General features: G+C 46.0%; 1 protein-coding gene across 1 annotated transcript in view; it reads left to right on the plus strand.

Moving 5' to 3' along the window:
• Positions 1-21,226, plus strand: part of LOC126232736 (glycoprotein 3-alpha-L-fucosyltransferase A-like) — an 80,396-nt gene that overhangs the window by 27,118 nt on the left and 32,052 nt on the right. Inside the window, exon 2 of the mRNA XM_049942817.1 lies at positions 9,494-9,644. Within this exon, the coding sequence (XP_049798774.1) occupies positions 9,494-9,644 (151 nt within the window). The remainder of the gene's footprint in view (positions 1-9,493; positions 9,645-21,226) is intronic.

The following is a 21,226-nucleotide window of genomic DNA, read 5'->3' on the forward strand; positions in this document are numbered from 1 at the left end:
TCTGACACACCGGTGTCAATGTGTTCTTTTTTCCATTTCCAGGAGTGTATAATGCAGTGGTCCTGGCCCAAACATGGACAAGACCAAGGCCACCTTTTGTAACACGCGGGGTAAGGGTCTCATATCAGATTTTGAAGACGGTGCCAGCGAAAACGAAGTAGAGCCCGCACAGGGTGTGGTGGCCGATGCGCAGTGACAAATTTTCTTCCAAAGAGCTGGGCGAGTTCATTCGTTTATCTGCCGATAAGTGTTTGCCTCTCTTCGGCCCGTCGGTGATCACAGAATCGATGCGCATACCCTATAGTCTGCCTCAGACGATATTACAGAAACTGTTCGGTAAAAAAGATTTCATTTTTGCTTTACTTACAGATTTATATGTCAGGTTCATGATGATGCGCTCATCATTTCGTTAATGACCATAGTTATTGTGATGTTTACGTGGAAGTAAGACACTGCGCAAAATTCGGAAAAGTTTGCAATGAAAAATAGAGGTAGCTATGATTTTGCGTTTGATGCATGTTAAATAATGTGATGCTGCATATGATATTTAGCTAACATATTGAATTTTTCTTTAGACTTGGGTAGAGGTGTTTACCTGTCACTAATGTCGAGAAAATTGATCTGACGTAGCACATTCAGTTGCGATCGCACCGAGCCAGCCTTAAAGCCAGAGTGAAATATCCTCAACATTCCTCATAGTTCATAAACGGTTTCAGGTATCGAAATGAGATTTTGACAAATGAAAGCAAGCAAAGAGGAGAGTATTTTGCATATCATTATTATGTAAGACTTTATTATCCACCGTAATATTCCATTAACTACAGACTTGTTCGATGAAAGAAAGTAATTTTTTAAGGGCCATCGATAGCTGGTGAAACAAGCAGTGAAGATATTACATGTTTATTTTTGTACCTATGATGTGTTTTATCACACGCTACTGGCCTTACTTTCCCTCAGTTCCCCAATTACCAAACTTAATAAACCACTGTTTCAGAATTCTCTCACAATTGGGGCTGCACAACATGTTAGTGAGGTGAGACTGTGTAGACTCCGCTGTGTTTCGGCGAAAGAAGCAAGTTTTAACATGGCAGCTAGAGAAATGTGTAGGTCTTATTCAAAATTCGTCTCTCATGACACTATTCCGAATGTTACAAATGGTTAACAAGCCAGGCGAAAATAAATCTCTGCATTTTTCGGTGGAATTCTTTTTAGATACTAACCAAAGCAGAGGTGACGGATCTTTTTGAATGGTCACTATACAAGTGTGGACATGGAGGGGCCCCACTTAATATTTACAAAAAATGTGAGCGTTGTCTCAGTTTGGAATGACACTCCCCCTCCAGTGCTCGGTGTTTCCCCTACAACACCTGCCCGTAACCCTCATCACTATTGCTCTCCCCATACATGCCCAGTCTTCTGCGCATGTACCAGCCACGGCATGTGTGCGGACTCTACCCGAGGGCCTGTTGGAGTTGACATCCCAGTATCAATAGTAGAGGGAGTAGTTGGGCAGCTTCGACCAATTTAGATGCTACTTATTTGTTGACATAATTCACTCTCTGTGGTGGGTTCAGGCTGTGCAGGATGCAGTAGACATGGTAAGGGATGGACTGCAGCAACTGTCGTTACGTTTTTGCCACAGTATGCTGGGTGGAACTGGTAAAGTCGATGCCCAGGTAATTGAGCATTGTCACTATGGGAAATAGGAGTGGTTTCTCGTCAGATATTCATGATCATCGATTTGGTAATACTGAGGTGACAACCCAATGATTATCCATAAGTTGGATCCATACTATGGTGTTGTGTATTTCTGCAGGTGAGTGTGTGAGAATGAGGAGGTCGTCTGCATAGGCCCAGCCGTGTAATGTGTGGCCACACAATGTAAGTCCTGTAAGACAATGTAGGAGGCCTTTGATGAGAGGCTCGACGGTGATAGTGGACGAAGGGCATACCTACCTGAACGAAAGCTGGACAGGGATCGGTCCAGCCAATTGTCCTTCACCCAAACCATGGATATGGCATTGCAAAGTAAGTGGCGAATGGCAGCTATGAATGGTGGTGGTGGTGGGTGGACCCCATGCATTCAGCCACTGAGAGGAGACAACAGTGGAGGACTCAGTTGAAGGCACTACTGAAATCTATTGACACCGGTGCCGCAAGGAGGCGGCAGGACACGGCAAGCGCAAAAAGATACTGATATTCATCCTTGGCTGTCCGAAGGGTGGCCCCACAGCCTAGCTATATTTGTTCCAGAGAATGTACTGCAGGTAACATCTCACACATGCTTACTGCCAAGAAATGCACGTAGATCTCATAATCCAAATTGAGTAAAGTGAGGGGATGGAAGTGGGTGATGTGCATTCGCCCTGTTGGTTTGGGCACCGGTGTGTGAACGCCATTGACAAAGTTTGGTGGTAGGAGAAAGGAATGACTCAACTACTCTTGGAACATCACTGTCCAATGTGGAAGCATCATCGCGCCGAAGGTCCAATAAAATTCACTCGGAAAGTTGGGGCGCGCTAGGGAGTTGTTCTTCACTCCTTTAGCGATCTGTGGGTGAGGTGCAGGCTCGTCCTCGACGACGTCGGTCTATGTCTCCAAATGGGGTGACTGCGCTGTATCTATGTGGTCTTCTCTGAAGACGGTCTTAGCAACGACGTTTGCGTAGAGTTCTCAGTGCTAAGAGACAAGCAACACTGCGTGAAATAACCGCACAAACAAATGTGAGACGTACGACGAATGTATCATTAGGACAGTGTGGCGAAATTTGGCTTTAACAGGCTACGGTAGCAGACAACTGACGCGAGTGCCTTTGCTAACAGCACGACATCGCCTGCAGCGCCTCTCCTAAGCTCGTGACCAAATTGGTTGGACCATAGACGAATGTAAAACAGAAGTCTGGTCAGACGAGTCCCATTTCCAGTTGGTGAGAGCTGACGGTAGGGTTCAAGTCATGGGATGCCTCCTAATAGCGTGCCCTCCTTTTGCATGGCATAGTGCAGCCACTCCATGTGTCATTGACTCAAGAAGTCGTTGGGAGTACCCTGCAGAAATATTGAGCAGTGGTGCCTCTAAAGCCGTCCAAAATTGCAGCAGTGTTGCTGGTGCTTGATTTAGTACACCACTGACCTCTCGATTATGTCCCACTAATGTTCGACTGGTGGCCAAATCATTCGCTCGAAATGTCCAGAATGTTCCTCAAACCTACCGCGAACAGTTGTCGTCTGGTGATATGGCGCACTGTCATCCAGAAAAATTCCATTGTTGTTTGAGAACATGAGGCCCATGAATGGCTGCAAATTGCCTCCACGTAGCCGAACATAACCATTTCCAGTCAATGATCAGTTCATTTTGACCAGAGAACCCAGTTCATTCCATTTAAACACAGTCCACTTCATTGTGGAGACACCACCAGCTTGCACAATGCCTTGTCGACGACTTGCGTTCACGACTTCGCGGGGTTTGCTCCGCGCTCGAACCCTATCGTCAGCTCTTACCACGTGAAATGAGACCTCATCTGACCAGACCTCGGTTATCCAGCGAGTACTCCACATATTAATAATAAAATCCCAGTATCTTGTAGGAAACGTGCAGATGAATTGTCGTGACCGCAACGTGACAAAAACGTAACGTCAGTTGCTGCAGTCAATCCCTTACTATGTTTACCACATCCTCCTGCACAGCCTGAACCCACTACAGAGAGTGAATTATGTCAACAAATAAGTGGCATCTAAATTGGTCCAAGCTGCCCAACTACTCCCTCTACTATTGGTACTGGGATGTCAACTGCAACAGGCCCTTGGGTGGAGTCCGCACACAATGCCGTGGCTGGTACATGTGCAGAAGACTGGGTATGTATGAGGAGAGCAGTAATGATGAGGGTTACGGGCAGGTGTTGGAGGGGAAACGTCGAGCACTGGAGGGGGAGTGTCATTCCAAACTAAGCCAACGCTCACATTTTTTGTAAATATTAAGTGGGGCTCCTCCATGTCCACACTTGTATATTGACCATTCAAAGAGATCTGTCATCTCTGCTGCAAAGAGAACACATTCAACCAAAATCTCTGGGCAGAGACTTCTGCATGTACTACTTAGAGACACGCAGACGGATAGAACATTCAAAGGACGTGTGACGCCGGAGGCCAACAGTCGCACTGGGGTAAACACCATGAGGCCATGCGGAGTGAAGGTCTGGGCCATCGATTACTCGACTTGGAAGTCTGCCTACTAGTAGAAAGTCAACACCCAGAGACAGAATATTCTGGAAACACAGAAAAATAAGTTGGTAATGAAACTTGGATACAAGGCCCTGTACGCGAGTTAGAAGGGCCTTCGAAAGCCTTTAAAAGGGTAGCAGTAACAGGCAGTCCGCGTCAAATAATCATCGACAGTGCAGCCGAGGCAGCGACCAACGCCATTGAAGAGCAGCAGCTTCAGCCCTAGCCACAACAACTGATGGAGTGCTGGAACTTATCTATGAGAAGATAGTAATAATTCGGCGAAGGAGACACTACTAATAGAAGTAGCAAGTGTGTTACAAGCGTTAGATACAGTTTCAAATTTGGTGGTGAACAAGGACGGTTGATCTTTGTCTGAAGCAGTTAGTGCTCAGCATTCATTTGTTAGTAGGAACAAGTAGTTGTACGTTATATGTCTCTTGTGAATTAGGTCAGAGAGATAGTTGATTTAATACAAGACAGAAAGAGTGGCAGTAATTGCACTTGTCTCTGAGTTAAGCACCCAGATTGGTGCATCTGACAGTGATTAGAGCGAAATTCTAGTTGTCTCTTGTCTCTTGGTAAGGTGATGCCCAGAAGGACAGAATACTATGAAAGGGGTTGCGGCTAATATGTGTTAGGGGCACTGTTCGTCCGACATCTCACATAATATGTATTCGACGATGAATAAACTTGGTTGTAGGCAATGTAAGATTTCATGTGATCTTGCTACTTGAGATTTACTCCGTCTCGACTCCCTTATAAAGATTAATTAGGGAAAACGTCCCGGACAACAGAACAATATTGTCGTCAACCTCCTGAGTGCGCTATTAGGTCTCACGAACTCTGTATTTTTACTTGGGCCTGTGTCGGGACGCGACAGAATAGAAGAGTAGCCAACTACCTTTAACCGTGAAATGGTGTTAATTACAGCTATATCTTACGATACCTTAAAGACGATATGTCATTCATGCCAAAGTAATTCCACACCCAGGGATTGAGCACAAGGGAACAGATGTAGGAATCCTGTATCGCCGCTGAAGACGATGTTCTAGTGAAGATGGTTTGCCATTCCCTTCCTCCAAATTTTTATGAAGTGTCAAGTGTGTATTTGTGTCGTGTAACCACGTTTGTGCAGTGTAGCGTTGGGTTTGTGTTACTGGATGAAGGGAAGGGAGAGGGAGGGGGCCTGCTGCTCTCGAACAGCACCGAGGGGACAGCCGAGCTTAACATCCGCATCCCACAGACAGATCACCGTCACAGTTTCACATGGCTTCACATCCTGAGACGCTGTGAAGAGATCTGGAATTTAACCAAGAACTTCGGAGCAAAGATTTGTGATCGGGAACTTTGCGCTACCACTTCTTCTCCACTCGCCAGCTACATACTGACTGTGAAAATTTTCCACCAGCAGAATACGAACCGAAATACCTACGATCCGAGCGCGCCACACAAACACGTGTTAGTGAGCTCGGCTGCAGTAGTTGGTGATATGACATTCACTAACAATTATTTACAACAAATCGTACCTAGAACGGCGAAGTTTGATAAATTGTTGTTGCGCTGTTGCCTTGAAATGCTTTACTTTCATAACAGTTAATTTACAATATGAAAACAACCTAATATGAAAATTCTTTAATCGCCAGTATGACGTTACCCATAATTTTACACTACTGGCCATTAAAATTGCTACACCACGAAGATTACGTGCTACAGACGTGAAATTTAACCGACAGGAAGAAGATGCTGTGATATGCAAATGATTAGCTTTTCAGAGCATTCACACAAGGTTGGCGCCGGTGGCGACACCTACAACGTGCTGACATGAGGAAAATTTCCAACCGATTTCTCATACACAAACAGCAGTTGACCGGCGTTGCCTGGTGAAACGTTGTTGTGATGCCTCGTGTAAGGAGAAGAAATGCGTACCATCACGTTTCCGACTTTGATAAAGGTCGGATTGTAGCCTATCGCGATTGCGGTTTATCGTATCGCGACGTTGCTGCTCGCGTTGTTCGAGATCCAATGACTGTTAGCAGAATATGGAATCGGTGGGTCCAGGAGGGTAATACGAAACGCCGTGCTGGATCCCAACGGCCTCGTATCACTGTAGCAGTCGAGATGACGGGCATCTTATCCGCATGGCTGTACCGGATTGTGCAGCCGCGTCTCGATCCCTGAGTCAACAGGTGGGGACGTTGGCAAGACAACAATCATCTGTACGAACAGTTCGACGACGTTTGCAGCAGCATGGACTATCAGGTCGGAGACCATGGCTGCGGTTACCCTTGACGCTGCATCACAGACAGGAGCGCCTGCGATGGTGTACTCAACGACGAATCAGCGTGCACGAATGGTAAAACCATTTTTTCGTATGAATCCAGGTTCTGTTTACAGCATCATGATGGGCGCATCCGTGTTTGGCGACATCGCGGTGAACGCACATTTGCCCGCATCTCGTGGTCGTGCGGTAGCGTTCTAGCTTCCCACGCCCGGGTTCCCGGGTTCGATTCCCGGCGGGGTCAGGGATTTTCTCTGCCTCGTGATGGCTGGGTGTTGTGTGATGTCCTTAGGTTAGTTAGGTTTAAGTAGTTCTAAGTTCTAGAGGACTGATGACCATAGATGTTAAGTCCCATAGTGCTCAGAGCCATTTTTTTGAACGCACATTGGACTCGTGTATTCGTCATCGCCATACTGGCGTATCACCCGCCGTGGTGGTATGGGTGTGCCATTGGTTACAAGTCTCGGTCACGTCTTGTTCGCATTGACTGAGCTTTGAACAGTGGACGTTACATTTCAGATGTATTACGACCCGTGGCTCTACCCTTCATTCGAGCCCTGCGAAACCCTACATTTCAGCAGGATAATGCACGACCGCATGTTACAGGTCCTGTACGGGCCTTTCTGGATACAGAAAATGTTCGACTGCTTCCCTGGCCAGCACATTCTCCAGACCTATTACCAATTGAAAACGTCTGGACAAAGGTGGCCGAGCAACTAGCTCGTCACAATACACCAGTCACTACTGTTGATGAACTGTGGTATCGTGTTGAAGGTGCATGGGCAGCACACGCCATCCAAGCTCTGTTTGACTCAATGCCCAGGCGTATCAAGGCCGTTATTACGGCCAGAGGTGGTTGTTCTGGGTACTGATTTCTCAGGATCTGTGCACCCAAAATACGTGAAAATGTAATCTCATGTCAGTTCTAGTATAATATGTTTGTCCAATGAATACCCGTTTATCATCTGCATTTCTTCTTGGTGTTGCAATTTTAATGGCCAGTAGTGTATTACAACAAATCGTAGCAAAAACGAGGCATCTTCGAGAGGTCTTCAGTGTGGTAGTGCTTTGAAAGAGCTGTGAGGCCTTTTACTCGTCAGGATGGGTGGCGGTGTGAGTGTGAGGTTCTTAGGGGGAGCAGCTGATCAGCATTCGAACACAGTCCATTGACTTACTCAACTTTATTCAAATCATGTTGCATACACACTCTGTACCGACTTGTACACGAAGCGGGAGCCCGATGTGTGAGCCCGTCGCAGAAGCCCGTGGCTGACGACAGCAAAAGCGACCACGCGGCAGGTAGAAAGACGCACTGTTATTCCGCGTGGAGAGCTGACCCGCGCGGGCGACGGCTCGGTGGTGCGGTCTCAGCGGGGACGGAAACATGCGTTCCGCGCTGGAAGCTGAACGATCGCTTGCTTACTTCCCCGTTCCCTTACAGAGCATGTATCCGTCGGATGTAAGTTATAATCCAAAACCCACTAAATAAGGCTTCAACTGAAAATGACGAAATCCAATATGGCGTCTTGCAAGTTCTGCTTTGACGTAGAACGCTATCTTGCTTCTGATTGGTCACATTCTTCTTCACGAAACAAAAATCTGACTTGTATAATTCAATCTTTCATTCTTAGGAATGCAATGGAACGTGAAATTCCACAGTGTAACGTCACAAAATTCGACCAGATCTCCGTACAGGTGCGCTTTCACGCCCTGAGTGAAGACAGCTTTAGCCACAGCCAAAGGGATTGTTTCCAGGATGTATTTTTCCCTCTGCAGCGGAGTGTGCTCTGATTTGAAACTTGCTGACAGAATAAAACTGTGATCTTGGCTGGAACTCGAACCCAGAACCTTACCTTATCCAGTCGTGACGTATCTGGAAAGGAGACCTTCTATGAAGGAGGAAAAAAGTGCTGACAGGAGCAAAGTTGTGAAGACGAGTCGTGTCTGGTTAGCTCAGCCAGCAAAAGCATGCAAGATTTCAGGTTCGAAGCACAGTCCAGAACACTATTCGAATTCGCCACGAAGTTTCGAAACAGCGCACATTCCACTGCAGAGCGAAAGATTCAACCTAAATGCGAGAATATTTCTGGGAATGCAGGCTTTCTCGGCAAGGTTCGATGATGATGTCTTTTTGGGTTACCAGGCGAGTAAAGGCGCTATTCTGCGGTAATGTTTCGACAAGTTTCCTGCTCGTCATCTTGAGGCTAAGTGTCCGTTTCATGTTCAGTTTGTGTCTTTATAGACGTTGGACCACAGGTTCCTATGCCTCGTTTGTAACGGCTGGGCCAGTCGCACGCATAGGGAAGGGGTGTCGCAGACGGTGGTGGAGGGAAATCGCGGGCAGACTCAACGGTGTATTTAGCTGCGCCTCTCACAACTTGTGAGAAGCGTTCGGCCAAACGGACGAATCTGCAGTGGCAGAGCGCAACCTCGACGTAGGTCTTACGTTAGATTTTGAACAGAGAGAGGCGTTGTGCCAGACGGACGGATTCGTAGGACTCGATCGTCAAAGAGGCAGTGGAGATATGGGTCCATGATGGTGATGTCAATTGGGAGCGCTAGCAAGAGTACGTCAAGGGGTTTCTGATGTGAAAGCGGCGAAGTGACTGGATGGAATAGACAGAATCGTCAGGGCGTGGCGCCTGGACCCTCCAACACGCTGAGAGTCCACCTCCCCCCCCCCCCCCCGCCCCGCACCGCCTTCCGCCATTCCCCCTCGTCACTGTCTGAGACATCTCTTCCGGAGGCGCGCGATTGGTCCAGCCGTTGCACGCGGGGCAGAAGAGTCTGTGGTCAAGAGTCTATAAAAAAGGAACTGCACTCGAACCTGACGCTTCATCTGAAGATGATAAGTAGGGAAATTGTCGAAACGTTGCCGCAGAACGACGCCTCGACTCGGCCTATAACCAGGAAGATTTCATCAACGAGGGTCTTTGTCCGGCACGCTGAGGCAGCAGCAGTTGAGGCTAGTGGTAGCGCGCCGCTTATGCTGCAGGCCGTGGTTCATATCCGGCGGCTGGGAGTGGCCGCAGCCCGGTGACGGCACGGCTCCACGCCGTGTCTGGCCTCGGGAGGCGCCTGCCACCTCCGACCGCATCGTCGAGCAGCTCATGTTCTCGCCGCTGCGCCGCCGCCCTCGCCGCAAGGTGCATCCGTCTCTTCACTCGTAGCCGGTAACCTCTGCCTTACGTGGCGCAATGCGCGCAGTGCTTACAAAGGAAGCATACACCTATCGGCTCACCCAGTTTGCTACATCGCACAATAGTAGTAAGCCAAAATACCCTACTGCCCATTAAAATTGCTACACCAAGAAGATGACGTGCTACAGACGCGAAATGTAACTGACAGGTAGAAGATGCTGTGATTCGCAAAATGATTAGCTTTTCAGACTATTCACACAAGGTTGGCGCCGGTGGCGACACCTACAACGTGCTGACATGAGGAACGTTTTCAACCGATTTCTCATACACAAACAGCAGTTGCGGGCGTTGCCTGTTGAAACGTTGTTGTGATACCTCATGTAACGAGGAGAAATGCGTACCATCACGTTTGTAGCCTATCGCGATTGCGGTTTATCTTATCGCGACATAGTTGCTTGCGTTGGTCGAGATCCAATGACTGTTAGCAGCATATGGAATCGGTGGGTTCAGGAGGGCAAAACGGAACGCCGTGTTGGATCCCAACGGCCTCGTATCACTAGTAGTCGAGATGAAGGGCATCTTATCCGCATGGATGTAACGGATCGTGCAGCCACGTCTCGATCACTGAGTCAACAGATGGGGACGTTTGCAAGACAACAACCATCTGCACGAACAGTCCGACGACGTTTGCAGAAGCGTGGACTATCAGCTCGGAGACCATAGCTGCGGTTACCCTTGACGCTGCATCTCAGACAGGAGCGCCTGCGACGGTGTACTCAACAACGAACATGAGTGCACGAATGGCAAAACGTCATTTTTTCGTATGAATCCAGGTTCTGTTTACAGCATCATGATGGTCGCATCCATGTTTGGCGACATCGCAGTGAACGCACATTGGAAGCGTGTAATAGTCATCGCCTTACTGGCGTTATCACCCTACGTGATGGTATGGGGTGCCATTGGTTACACGTCTCGGTCACTCTTGTTCGTATTGTCTGCACTTTGAACAGTGGACATTACATTTCAGATGTGTTACGATCCGTGACTCTACCCTTCATTCGATCCCTGCGAAACACTACAACGTCTGGTCAATGGTGGCCGAGCAACTGGCTCGTTACAATACGCCAGTCACTACTCTTGGTGAACTGTGGTATCGTGTGAAGCTGCATGGGCAGCTGTACATGTAACACCATCCAAGCTCTGTTTGACTCAATGCCCAAGCGTATCAAGGCCGTTATTACGGCCAGAGGTGGTTGTTCTAAGTACTGATTTCTCAGGATATATGCACACCCAAATTGCGTGAAAATGAAATCATTTGTAAGTTCTAGTATAATATATTTGTCCAATGAGTACCCGTTTATCATATGCATTTCTTCTTGGTGTAGCAATTTTAATGGCCACTAGTGTAGTAAGCTAGTCATACAGTCTTAATTATTACCTCCAAAAATATAAAGTTACGTAGTTAACCTCTTGTGTGTTTGCAGGTACGAGGGACGTTCAATAAGTAATGCAACACTTCTTTTCTGAAACCAGGTTGGTTTAATTCGGGATTCCAGCACGCCATATTTTTCCCCACTCGTTTGGTTACAAAACCCTATTTTTCAACGCGGTCTCTGTTCATTGCGTCGATGTTACGTCACCTTACTGTATGCCCGCATGGTATCACTCCACCCGTTGACGTCGGAGTAAACGTCCCGCTGCATGTGTAACCTCCCCCTCATCGACGTACTGCTCCCCGCGGAGTTCATCCTTCATTGTACCAAGCAATTGGGAGTCGGAAGCTTCGAGCTCCAGGCTGTAGGGTGGTTGACGAAGAACAGTCCAGCTAAGTTCGTGAGCTCGTCTCGGATGCTTAGACTTGTGTGAGACCTTGCGTTGTCTTGGAGAAGAAGTACGACTCACAATACACTTCAGAGTAGATCGTTGCACCATGAGGGAGGACGAAAGCGAAATAACCACTTCACAGTCCCAGAAGACCGCCGCCCTTTCTTCACCAGCTGAGGGTGCGGCTTCGTATGTTTTCTTCGGAGGGAAGATAGTGTGGCTTCACTACATGGATTGCCGTTTTGTTTCCGGTTCCAAGTGATGAACCCATATTTCATCGCCTGTGACGATGTTCGACAAAAAATTATCAAATCAGCCCCGTAACGCTCGAGCAATTCCACACAGATAGTCCTTCGTTGCTGTTTGTGGCCTTCTATTAACTGGCGAGGAACCTAGCTGGTACACACCTTTGATTACCTTAACTGGTGGACAAGTGTGCCAGCACAGCCGACAAAGGCGTCCAGTTGAATAGTGAAGTGCTGGATTGTGATTCGTCGATCACCTCGAATGAGAACGTCCGCACGTTCCAACACTGCGTGATTCAGAACTGTGTGAGGCCGGCCGGCACGCGGAACATCTGACAGTTGTGCGGGAATCCCTTGTTGCAATGGTGACAGACGCCTCGTCCAACGACTCACCGTGCTTTTGTTCATTGCCAGGTCTCAGTAGACATTCTGCAAGCGCCTATGAATATCTGCGATGCTCTGGGTTTCCGCCAAAAGAAACTCAGTGATAGCTCTGCTTGGAACGCACCTCCGTTACAGGCGCCGTATTGAAGACTATGTATAGTCCTGTCACATGTGGGAATATGATGAAACTATAGGGGCTGAAACGGGAATATTCCGCAACGCCTCACGACAAATTTTGAATTTTTTAACAGAAATTAACCGAGAAAAAATCTGTTGCATTACTTATTGAATGTCCCTGGCAGTAAGTTAAATACGAGAGATAGTCATACAGTCTTAACTGCTGATGATGATGAGGTCCCATACTCCGAGAAGCATAGGGAACGATGCGGGAGACCCGCATCGCCGCACTAGACAAGGTCCTAGCGTAGGTGGTTTACCATTGCTTTCCTCCGGCCGTAATGAGGATGAATGATGATGATGAAGACGACACAACACCCAGTCCATCTCCAGGCAGGGAAAATCCCTGACCTCGCCGGGAATCGAACCCGGGACCCTGTGCGCGCAAAGCGAGAACGCTACCCCAAGACCACGAGCTGCGCACACAGTATTAATTATAACCTCGAAAAATATGAAGTTACGTAATTAATTTCTTGTGTGTTTGCAGGTACATGTGTGCAGTTCTGGTACACATTGAAACCCCTGCGTTACAGTAATACAACTGAAATAAACAAAAACAAACACCGTCCGAACGGGACTTACAGGCTCAACGGTACCGACCGGCCGCCGTTTCATCCTCAGCCTTCAGGTGCCACCGGATGCACATACGGAGAGGCAGGTGGCCAGCACACCGCTCCCTCACGTCAGTTTTCGTGATCGGTGCCGCTACTTCTCAATCAGGTAGCTCCTCAATTGGCCTCTTAAGAGCTAAGTGCACCCCGTTTGCCAACAGCACTCGGCAAACCCGTACGCTGACCCACCAAGTGTTAGGCAAGCCCGACAGCGCTTAACTTTGGTGATCTGACGGGAACCAGTGTTACCACTGCGGCAAAGCCGTTGGCACGGTAATGTACCATGCCGCAGCCGAAACAAAATGCCGGTGCCCATTGATAAAGTGGGTTATCGTGCTGTAGTTCGTTTTCTGCATTTGAAGGAGGAAAACGCTACAACAATCCTTGGTGAGTTGGTGACGGTGTACGTCAACAATGCATAAACATATGACACAATGTTTGGGCGGCATGGACGCTTCCAGGGTGGTGAAACAGGTCTGAAAGAGGAAGAAGGGAGTGGCAGACTTTTCTCTCTTTGAAGAACAGGGAATAATAAGAGACGTGGACATCCTGGCGCTCCAAGCCCGCCGTATAACAATCGAGGCGATAGTGCAAAAACTTATAATCAGTCATGGATCCGTTTTCAAAATCTGTATCATGTACCGCAAGTCACCTAACGGTGTATGGTGGAGGGTATTTCTGGTTCCACTTGCAGATCCCCCCTACCCCGTTCCACTCGCGAATGGCGCGTGCGAAGAATGCACCTATTTTCTCGAATTTTCTCTTCGTGGTCATTTCCTGGGAAGTGCTCTCTAGAAATTTCAAAAGTTAACCTCTTCGGCCGGCCGGAGTGAGCGAGCGGTTCTAGGCGCTACAGTCTGGAACCGCCCGACCGCTACGGTCGCAGGTTCGAATCCTGCCTCGGGCATGGATGTGTGTGATGTCTTTAGGTTAGTAAAGTTTAAGTAGTTCTAAGTTCTAAGTCCCATAGTGCTCAGAGCCATTTGAACCTCTTCGTGATGCACAACTCCTCTCTTGTAGCGCCTGCCACTAGTGTAGCGCTCTCGCACTAACTAAACTATCTTGTGACGAAACGTGCAGCTCTTCTTTGGATCTTCTCTCTCTCATCTATCAGTCCTGCCTTGTTGTACTCAAGAATCGATCGAACAAGCACCTTGTAAGCCACTTCCCTCAGGGATGAGTTACATTTCCTTAAGATTCTTCATATGAATGTGGTCATTCCACTTAAGGTGGCTCTGGATAGTTAGTCCTAGATATTGTACGGTAGATACTGTTTCAAGCAGTTTGTCATCAATAGCGTAGTTGTACAGTAGTGGATTTATTTCCCTTTGTATGACAATATATTACATTTATTTACATTCAGGGACAACTTCCACAGTCTAAACCATTTGGCAATCCTCTGTAGGTCATTCTGCAAATCGGTACTGTCTTCTGGCGTTGCTAGTTGCAAAGTATCACCTGGGAACAGTCTTAAAGAGCTTCTGAGACTTTCTACGAGATCATTTACATACACAGAAAACAGTGACGGTGCTATTATTCTCCCTCAGGTTACTCGGGAAATAGCTTTTACATCTCACGATTTTGTCTCGTCAGTAGGAGTGTGTTGAGTTCCCTCCGCAACGAAATCTTGAGTCCAGCTGCAAATCTACTCGGATACTCGCTAAGCTCATATTCTTTTTTTTGTACTAAATGGAAGTGTAGGAGATGTCGAATGCCTTCCTGAAATCAAGCAACACGACATCAACTTGAGCGCCGTTGTCTATAGCGCTATAGACTTCATGGAGGAACGGAGCGAGCTGAGTTTCACAGACCTGTGTTTGCGGAACCATGTTGATTTTCATGGAGGATATTTTCGTTCTCCAAAAACGTGATAATACACGAGCACAAAGCTTATTACATAATTCTACAACAGACTATAATTATGTACACTTTCCCTCGACCCTTCTTTAAAACGGTGATGACTTGTGCTTCTTTCCAGTCGCTAGGAACTCTTTGTTGCTGCAGCAATGTACGATCAACTGCTGCCAGTCTTGCACGCCCTTTCGGCATGACAAAGTTCGCCGCCCGCTACGGTCCACGACTGCTCGAACCTATTAAAATACCCGCACTGCCGAGGTGTCACTGGAAATGTTGCAGCTGTGTCAGGTCAATCCAGATGACTTCTTTAGCTGCCTAATCACCATGGACGAATGATGAGTTATTAACGTTACCCAGAAATAAAGAATTAGAGCAAGCAATGGATGCAACTGGATTCACGACGGCCGAAAGAGGCGGAGACGTAACCACCATCGTAGAGCAAGATGATGCTGAGTGTGCTTTTGAGACTACCATGGTGTGGTGGCCACAGAATATGTTCGTAGGAGGCGAATCGTCAAAGGAGCATACTACCGAAATATCCTGACGATTGCACAGGAAGCTGTCAAGACGGAGCATGGCGCCATAGCGGGAAGCTGTCTGATGTGGGAGTTCTCATACTGCGCAGGACTACCGTATTTTTCCTCACACCCCCGCCCCCTCCTCCCCCCCGCCATACTTTGCTGACGTGACACCCAGCGACGTCTTCCTCATTCCTCGGGCCAAGAAACCATTGTATAGCAGGTGTATCCAGAATGTCGCAGAGTAGATTTTCGAGGTGGAAGTTTTAATGAACAGTCAAAATACAGACTTTTACAAACGAGGTCTCCTATATGTCATTCATCGTTGGGGAAAACGTATTGCATTGCAGGGTACGTATGTAGAGAACAGATGACACTGTGGGAGCAGCTTGATTTTTTTCGAGGCGATAATAATAATGAGCGTATGGCATTGGTGGCTGGGAGACACCTCGCTGGGCGGTTCGGCCGCCGCTCCACAAGTTCTTTAACGCCACTACGGCGACTTGCGAGTAAATGAGGATGAAATGATGATGAAAGACACAAACAACACCCAGTCATCTCGAGGCAGAGAAAATCCCTGACCCCGCCGGGAATCGAACCCGGGACGCCGTGCGCGGGAAGCGAGACTTCGAGGCGATAATTATGAGAAGTCCTCGTACTTTCATTTTGACTTTAACAAATATTGCTCTAATGAGCTCCTCGACATTGTCGAGAAACCAGATTAAAAGTATTATGAGCCAGTTAAGCTGTACGGTGAATGTTAGAAATGTCCCAAGGCTGCATGAGAGCCAGCCGTTGAACACAGCGTTAGCTTAGCCAACATAAATTTCCTGCTGCTAGGCTGTTCGATTGCTTCCTTTCTCGTATGGTATTCAAGAGGGTCGCAAAACTTTCAATTTCGATTTCTCGAAAACACTAAGGTAACATTTGCTGCACTTAGCTATGTAGCACAGTCACGCAAATGATGACCGGAGTCACTAAACAATTGGGTGTATGCTTCCTTTGTTAGAATTTCTCGTAGTAATTGTGGAAGAATTTGCTTGTAACGTAATGCTGTATAAGTGATTTTGATTTCACCCAGCAGAAACCAAAATTTATTTATAAGCGTTCCTTTATTATAACTTCATGTTCAGTGCAACCATTCACTTCATTTCACAACGTGGAAAAGCCCTGCTACAGTGACTACACCCACGTACGTTTCGCACTTTGTTGTTCTAGATACACCCTCATCTATAACTCTGCAATATTGCACCATTCGGTGGGAATTATTCATTAAGGTGTCAAAAGTCATGGAATAGCGATATGCACATATACAGATGGCGGTAACATCGCGTACACAAGGTATAAAAGGGCAGTGTATTGGCAGAGCTGTCGTTTCTAACCAGGTGAATCATTTGAACAGGTTTCCGATGTGATTATGGCCGTATGACGGGAATAAACAGGCTTTGAACATGGAATGGTTGCCACAGCTAGACAAATGGAATATTCTATTTCGAAAATGTTAGGGAATTCAATATTCCGCAATCTATAGTGTCAAGAGTGTGCCGAGAATACCAAATTTCAGGCATTGTCTCTTACCACGGACATCGCAGTGTCCGATGGCCTTCACTTAACTACCGAGAGTAGCGGGGTTTGCATACAGTTGTCAGTGCTAGCAGACGAGCAACTCTGCGTGAAATAACCGCGGAAATCAATGTGGGACGTACGACGAACGTATCCTTTTCGAGAGTGCCGCGAAATCTGTCGTTAATGGGCTGCGGCAGAAGGCGACCGACGCGAGTATCTTTGATAACTGGCACAATATCGCCTGCAGCGCCTCTCCTGGGCCCGTCACCATATCTGTTGGACATTAGTCGACTGGAAAAGCTTGCCCTGGTCAGATGAGCCCCGATTTCAGTTGTTAAGAACTGATGGTAGGTTTCGAGTTTGGTTCAGACTCCACGAAGCCATGACCCCAGTTCGAACAAGGCACTGTGCAAGCTGGTGGTGGCTCTGCAATGTTGTGGGTCCTGCTTACAAGGAATGGACTGGATCATGTGGTCCAACTGAGTCGATCATTGACTGGAAATGATTATGTTCGGCTACTTGGAGAACATTTGAAGCCATTTGCGGACTTCATGTTCCCAAACAACGGTGGACTTTTTATAGATCATAATGCGCCGTGTCACCGGACCACAGTTGTACACGATTAATTTGAAGAACATTCTGGACAATTCGAGCGAGTAATTTGGCACCCAGATCGCCCTACATTAATCCCATCGAACTTGTCTGGGCCATAATCGAGAGATCAGATCATGCACAAATCCTGCACCGGCAACACTTTCGCAGTTATGGACGGCTATAGAGGCAGAATGGCTGAGTGTTTCTGCAGTGAAATTCCAACGACTTTTTGAGTCCATGCGCCGGCCGAAGTGGCCGTGCGGTTAAAGGCGCTGCAGTCTGGAACCGCGAGACCGCTACGGTCGCAGGTTCGAATCCTGCCTCGGGCATGGATGTTTGTGATGTCCTTAGGTTAGTTAGGTTTAACTAGTTCTAAGTTCTAGGGGACTAATGACCTCAGCAGTTGAGTCCCATAGTGCTCAGAGCCATTTGAACCATTTTTTGAGTCCATGCCGTGTCGAGTTGTTGCCCTACACCGGGCAAAAGGAAGTCCGACACAATATTAAGAGATATCCCATAACTTTTGCCACCTCAGTGTACGTCGCAATATTTGACTGTGCGGTAATTTCCAAGATTGATTGCCTATCGAAGTCGCGGGGTCCAAACGATACATATGGAACACGCGATTGTAAATCGATCATGCAACTCTGGTGGCGGGCGTTATGAGTATGTTTACAGTGGTCACTACAGCAACGACAAAAGAAGAGCGTTACAAAAATACTCATTAATTTGTTACAGGCGGCACTTAAATATAAGTATTTGGCTCTCAGTGATAAATTTTCGTGCAATCATATGGCTTTACTGGAATCCTAGCTGACATTTTCGGTAATTCTCTGAAAAGCGCTTTCCTAATTCCAACTCAGATTTACAAAAGAAAATATGAGTTTATGCTGGTTATGTAGACAATATAATTATTGCCTTTGACGACTGACCAAGAATTAGAACAGTTGTTCAGCACGTTCAATAGTGTCCATGAGAAAATATGCTTCACAAAAGAAATTCAGAATGAAAACGCGGAGCTAAACTTCGTCGATCTTAAAACATGTATAGTAAATAACAACCTCAGCTTTAATGTTTTCCGCATGGCAACTTATTCGTAAAATTTTATCCTAGATGATTCTTCTTATCCACGATTACGGAAATCAGCATTTTTTCATTCCGGTATCAATCGTGCCATAACGACGCCGATGTCTCCTAGTAACCTACAAAATGAAATCAGTGTAATAAAATGCATTGCTGCAAATAATGGTTATAAGCAAGATGTAACAGATCGTATCCTCAGTAACAGAACTACCAAAACATTTTCAACAAGGTAACAAATCCGCTTACAATAAAGAGGACAATAATAAATTCATTTCCATCCAGTTTCTAGGCAATGTGTTGTACGGGATTGAAGCCTTTTGGTAAATAAATATAAATGGAAGGTAACTTTTTCTATTAATGGTAGCCTAAATAAACATATTGTGTATATTGTCAAAAATGCTGTGGATCATTTCTCAAATTCTATTACGAGTATTCACAAAATGATCTGCAATGATTTTCTCAGTTACTGTATCGGACAAACTGGTAGAGCAATCAAGATGTGGTATAAAGAATATCTATTGGGAAACAAAGGTAGTAATCTACTGAATTCCACATTTATTTATTTATTGCTTGTCATACTCAAGGGAATTAGAGGATACCGTAATCTTACACAAAGAAGTAAAAGGGCGTAGATTAGATTTATGGAGAAGAGCTTGAAATTTTCAGACACTTAAAGAAAAACTATGGCTACATTTTAAACGAACAGTTTCAACTTGCAAGTAGATATTTCGGGGGAGGCTTTAAGCTTCCACTTCTGGCCTAGCAGCCAAGCTGACTGGTCGGTACTGGCCTCGGCGTAGTATTTCTTTTCTTCAAAAATTCTATGTTCAGTAAGAATACGTCTCTTGTTATTTACAATTTGCTTTGTCATCCACACTTGGTTACTGTTGAACAGTTTAGTAATGTACCCGCTTTTTATTTTTTTAGTGTTTTTTTATTCTACCGACAAGATCGTGAGTTTTTGGTTAGTGAGGCTTCGTCCATTTTTTCTGGTTATTTTATAACACCCCCTCCTCGTATAACTGTTCTTATAACATGCCCTATTAGTACGACCACTCCCATTAGCATGATACTATTATGGTTGCGTATTCACACACAAGTACTTCTCGTGCGGTTTATACATTTTGTAAAGAGTCTGTTATGTTTACCAGAGTCTGTGGGCTTCTTATAAGCCATATGATTTGAGTGATACTCTTTCCCTCTCCACTTGCTCTGTTCAACTATTTGGTTAATATGTTAATTCTGTTAATAATACGTGGTAGTGAAATTACACACGTTGCTCATGCAGCTACGCGCAGGAGCGCCACCTATCAGAGGTAACTCAAACTCAAGGCTAGTGCCTTCACTCTTGTACCAGTCGGCGCATGCCACTGGCTCTGAACGTGACATATTGACACTCTATAGGATCTGATGCCACGTTTTATATTTGTCATTTTTATACAAATCTTTCAAGTGGCATACTATATATTGTTGTATTCTGCGTCGGATATGTGATATTTTCAAATAATTGAAAGTTTTAATATAAAACCCTAAAGTAAACGGCTACTACATTTTTGTATAATATATTTACATGGTGATTAAGTGGATGACATATACTAGGCGGAGTCAACGTCTCTCACTTTGACTATAGATAATGTGCTTCTCTAAATATTTTTTGTAAAATTTTCTGTAATTTTGTTCGTAGTAATGTTACTATCTCTGTTCCATACACAATGTCGTAATCTTGTTAATAGTTTCTACATCTTCTGAAGAAGACGGTTTAAAAAACCGTCGAAATCACTTTCAAGGTCTAATAAACCTGTATTTTGCAACTGATTGGCTGTCATATCTAATGCTTTGAAATTTCTTGTAGGTACCTGAAAGTTACGGCTTCCAGCATGGTGTGTGGAGTTTTGAGGTATCAAGTCCCCCTCCCCTCCCCCCCCCCTCCAAACCGCCGCCGTGTACAGTATGGGTGTGCTGTTGGACAATCGCCAAACTGCGATGTGAAAATTAAAGAAATAGAAATGCTGTGCGTCTCGAAGACAGCAGATTTTTTTTTAATGACGAGAATATTGCGAAAGGCAGATTAATAGTTCAATAGAGCAATGATCAAATAAGCCTCGCTGCTGCACCGTTGATTGTACATTGATTAGTTTCCTTTCGCTGTCCCAAGTAGGAGAACTGGCTATTTTTACCGAAAAGTCGTATTTTGAAGAGATGAATCAAAAAACTGCATTTGACTTTAAGAACTGACACTATTTTTACTGCAAAGTCGTATTTCGAAGAGACGAGACAGATAATTTTATTTGAGTTTAAAAACTGACACTCACTACTGTGGAACGTCACCTTCCAAAAGGTATATGTTGATCACTATAACAAGGAGACCTTTTAGAATATTTTCTTCTGGCGGGGTAACGGATAAGAAATCAAATATATGGATGTCTAGCAGACAACCCCTAACAGTCTTGCCATCAGACAACAATATCAACACTGCCCGCTTCCTCCGCTGAAGTCGTGTGCCCATTCTTTTCTGTACGTGGTTGACACACCGTAACTTTTCTGGTATCTTATCACCGTAAGGTCTGCTATCAAGAAGAGAGATGAATGAACTAGAGTCACCATCTCCAACGAACTGCATATTGCGGACATCTCGTTTTTGTAGACAGCGACGAGAATGTTTACAGCTGACGTAGTTTCCATTCTTACAGTGGAATCCTCATAGTTCTCGGTGCACTCTGGTTCGTGCT

The sequence above is a fragment of the Schistocerca nitens genome, chromosome 1, assembly GCF_023898315.1.
Source record: "Schistocerca nitens isolate TAMUIC-IGC-003100 chromosome 1, iqSchNite1.1, whole genome shotgun sequence".
In the NCBI taxonomy this organism is placed as follows: domain Eukaryota; kingdom Metazoa; phylum Arthropoda; class Insecta; order Orthoptera; family Acrididae; genus Schistocerca; species Schistocerca nitens.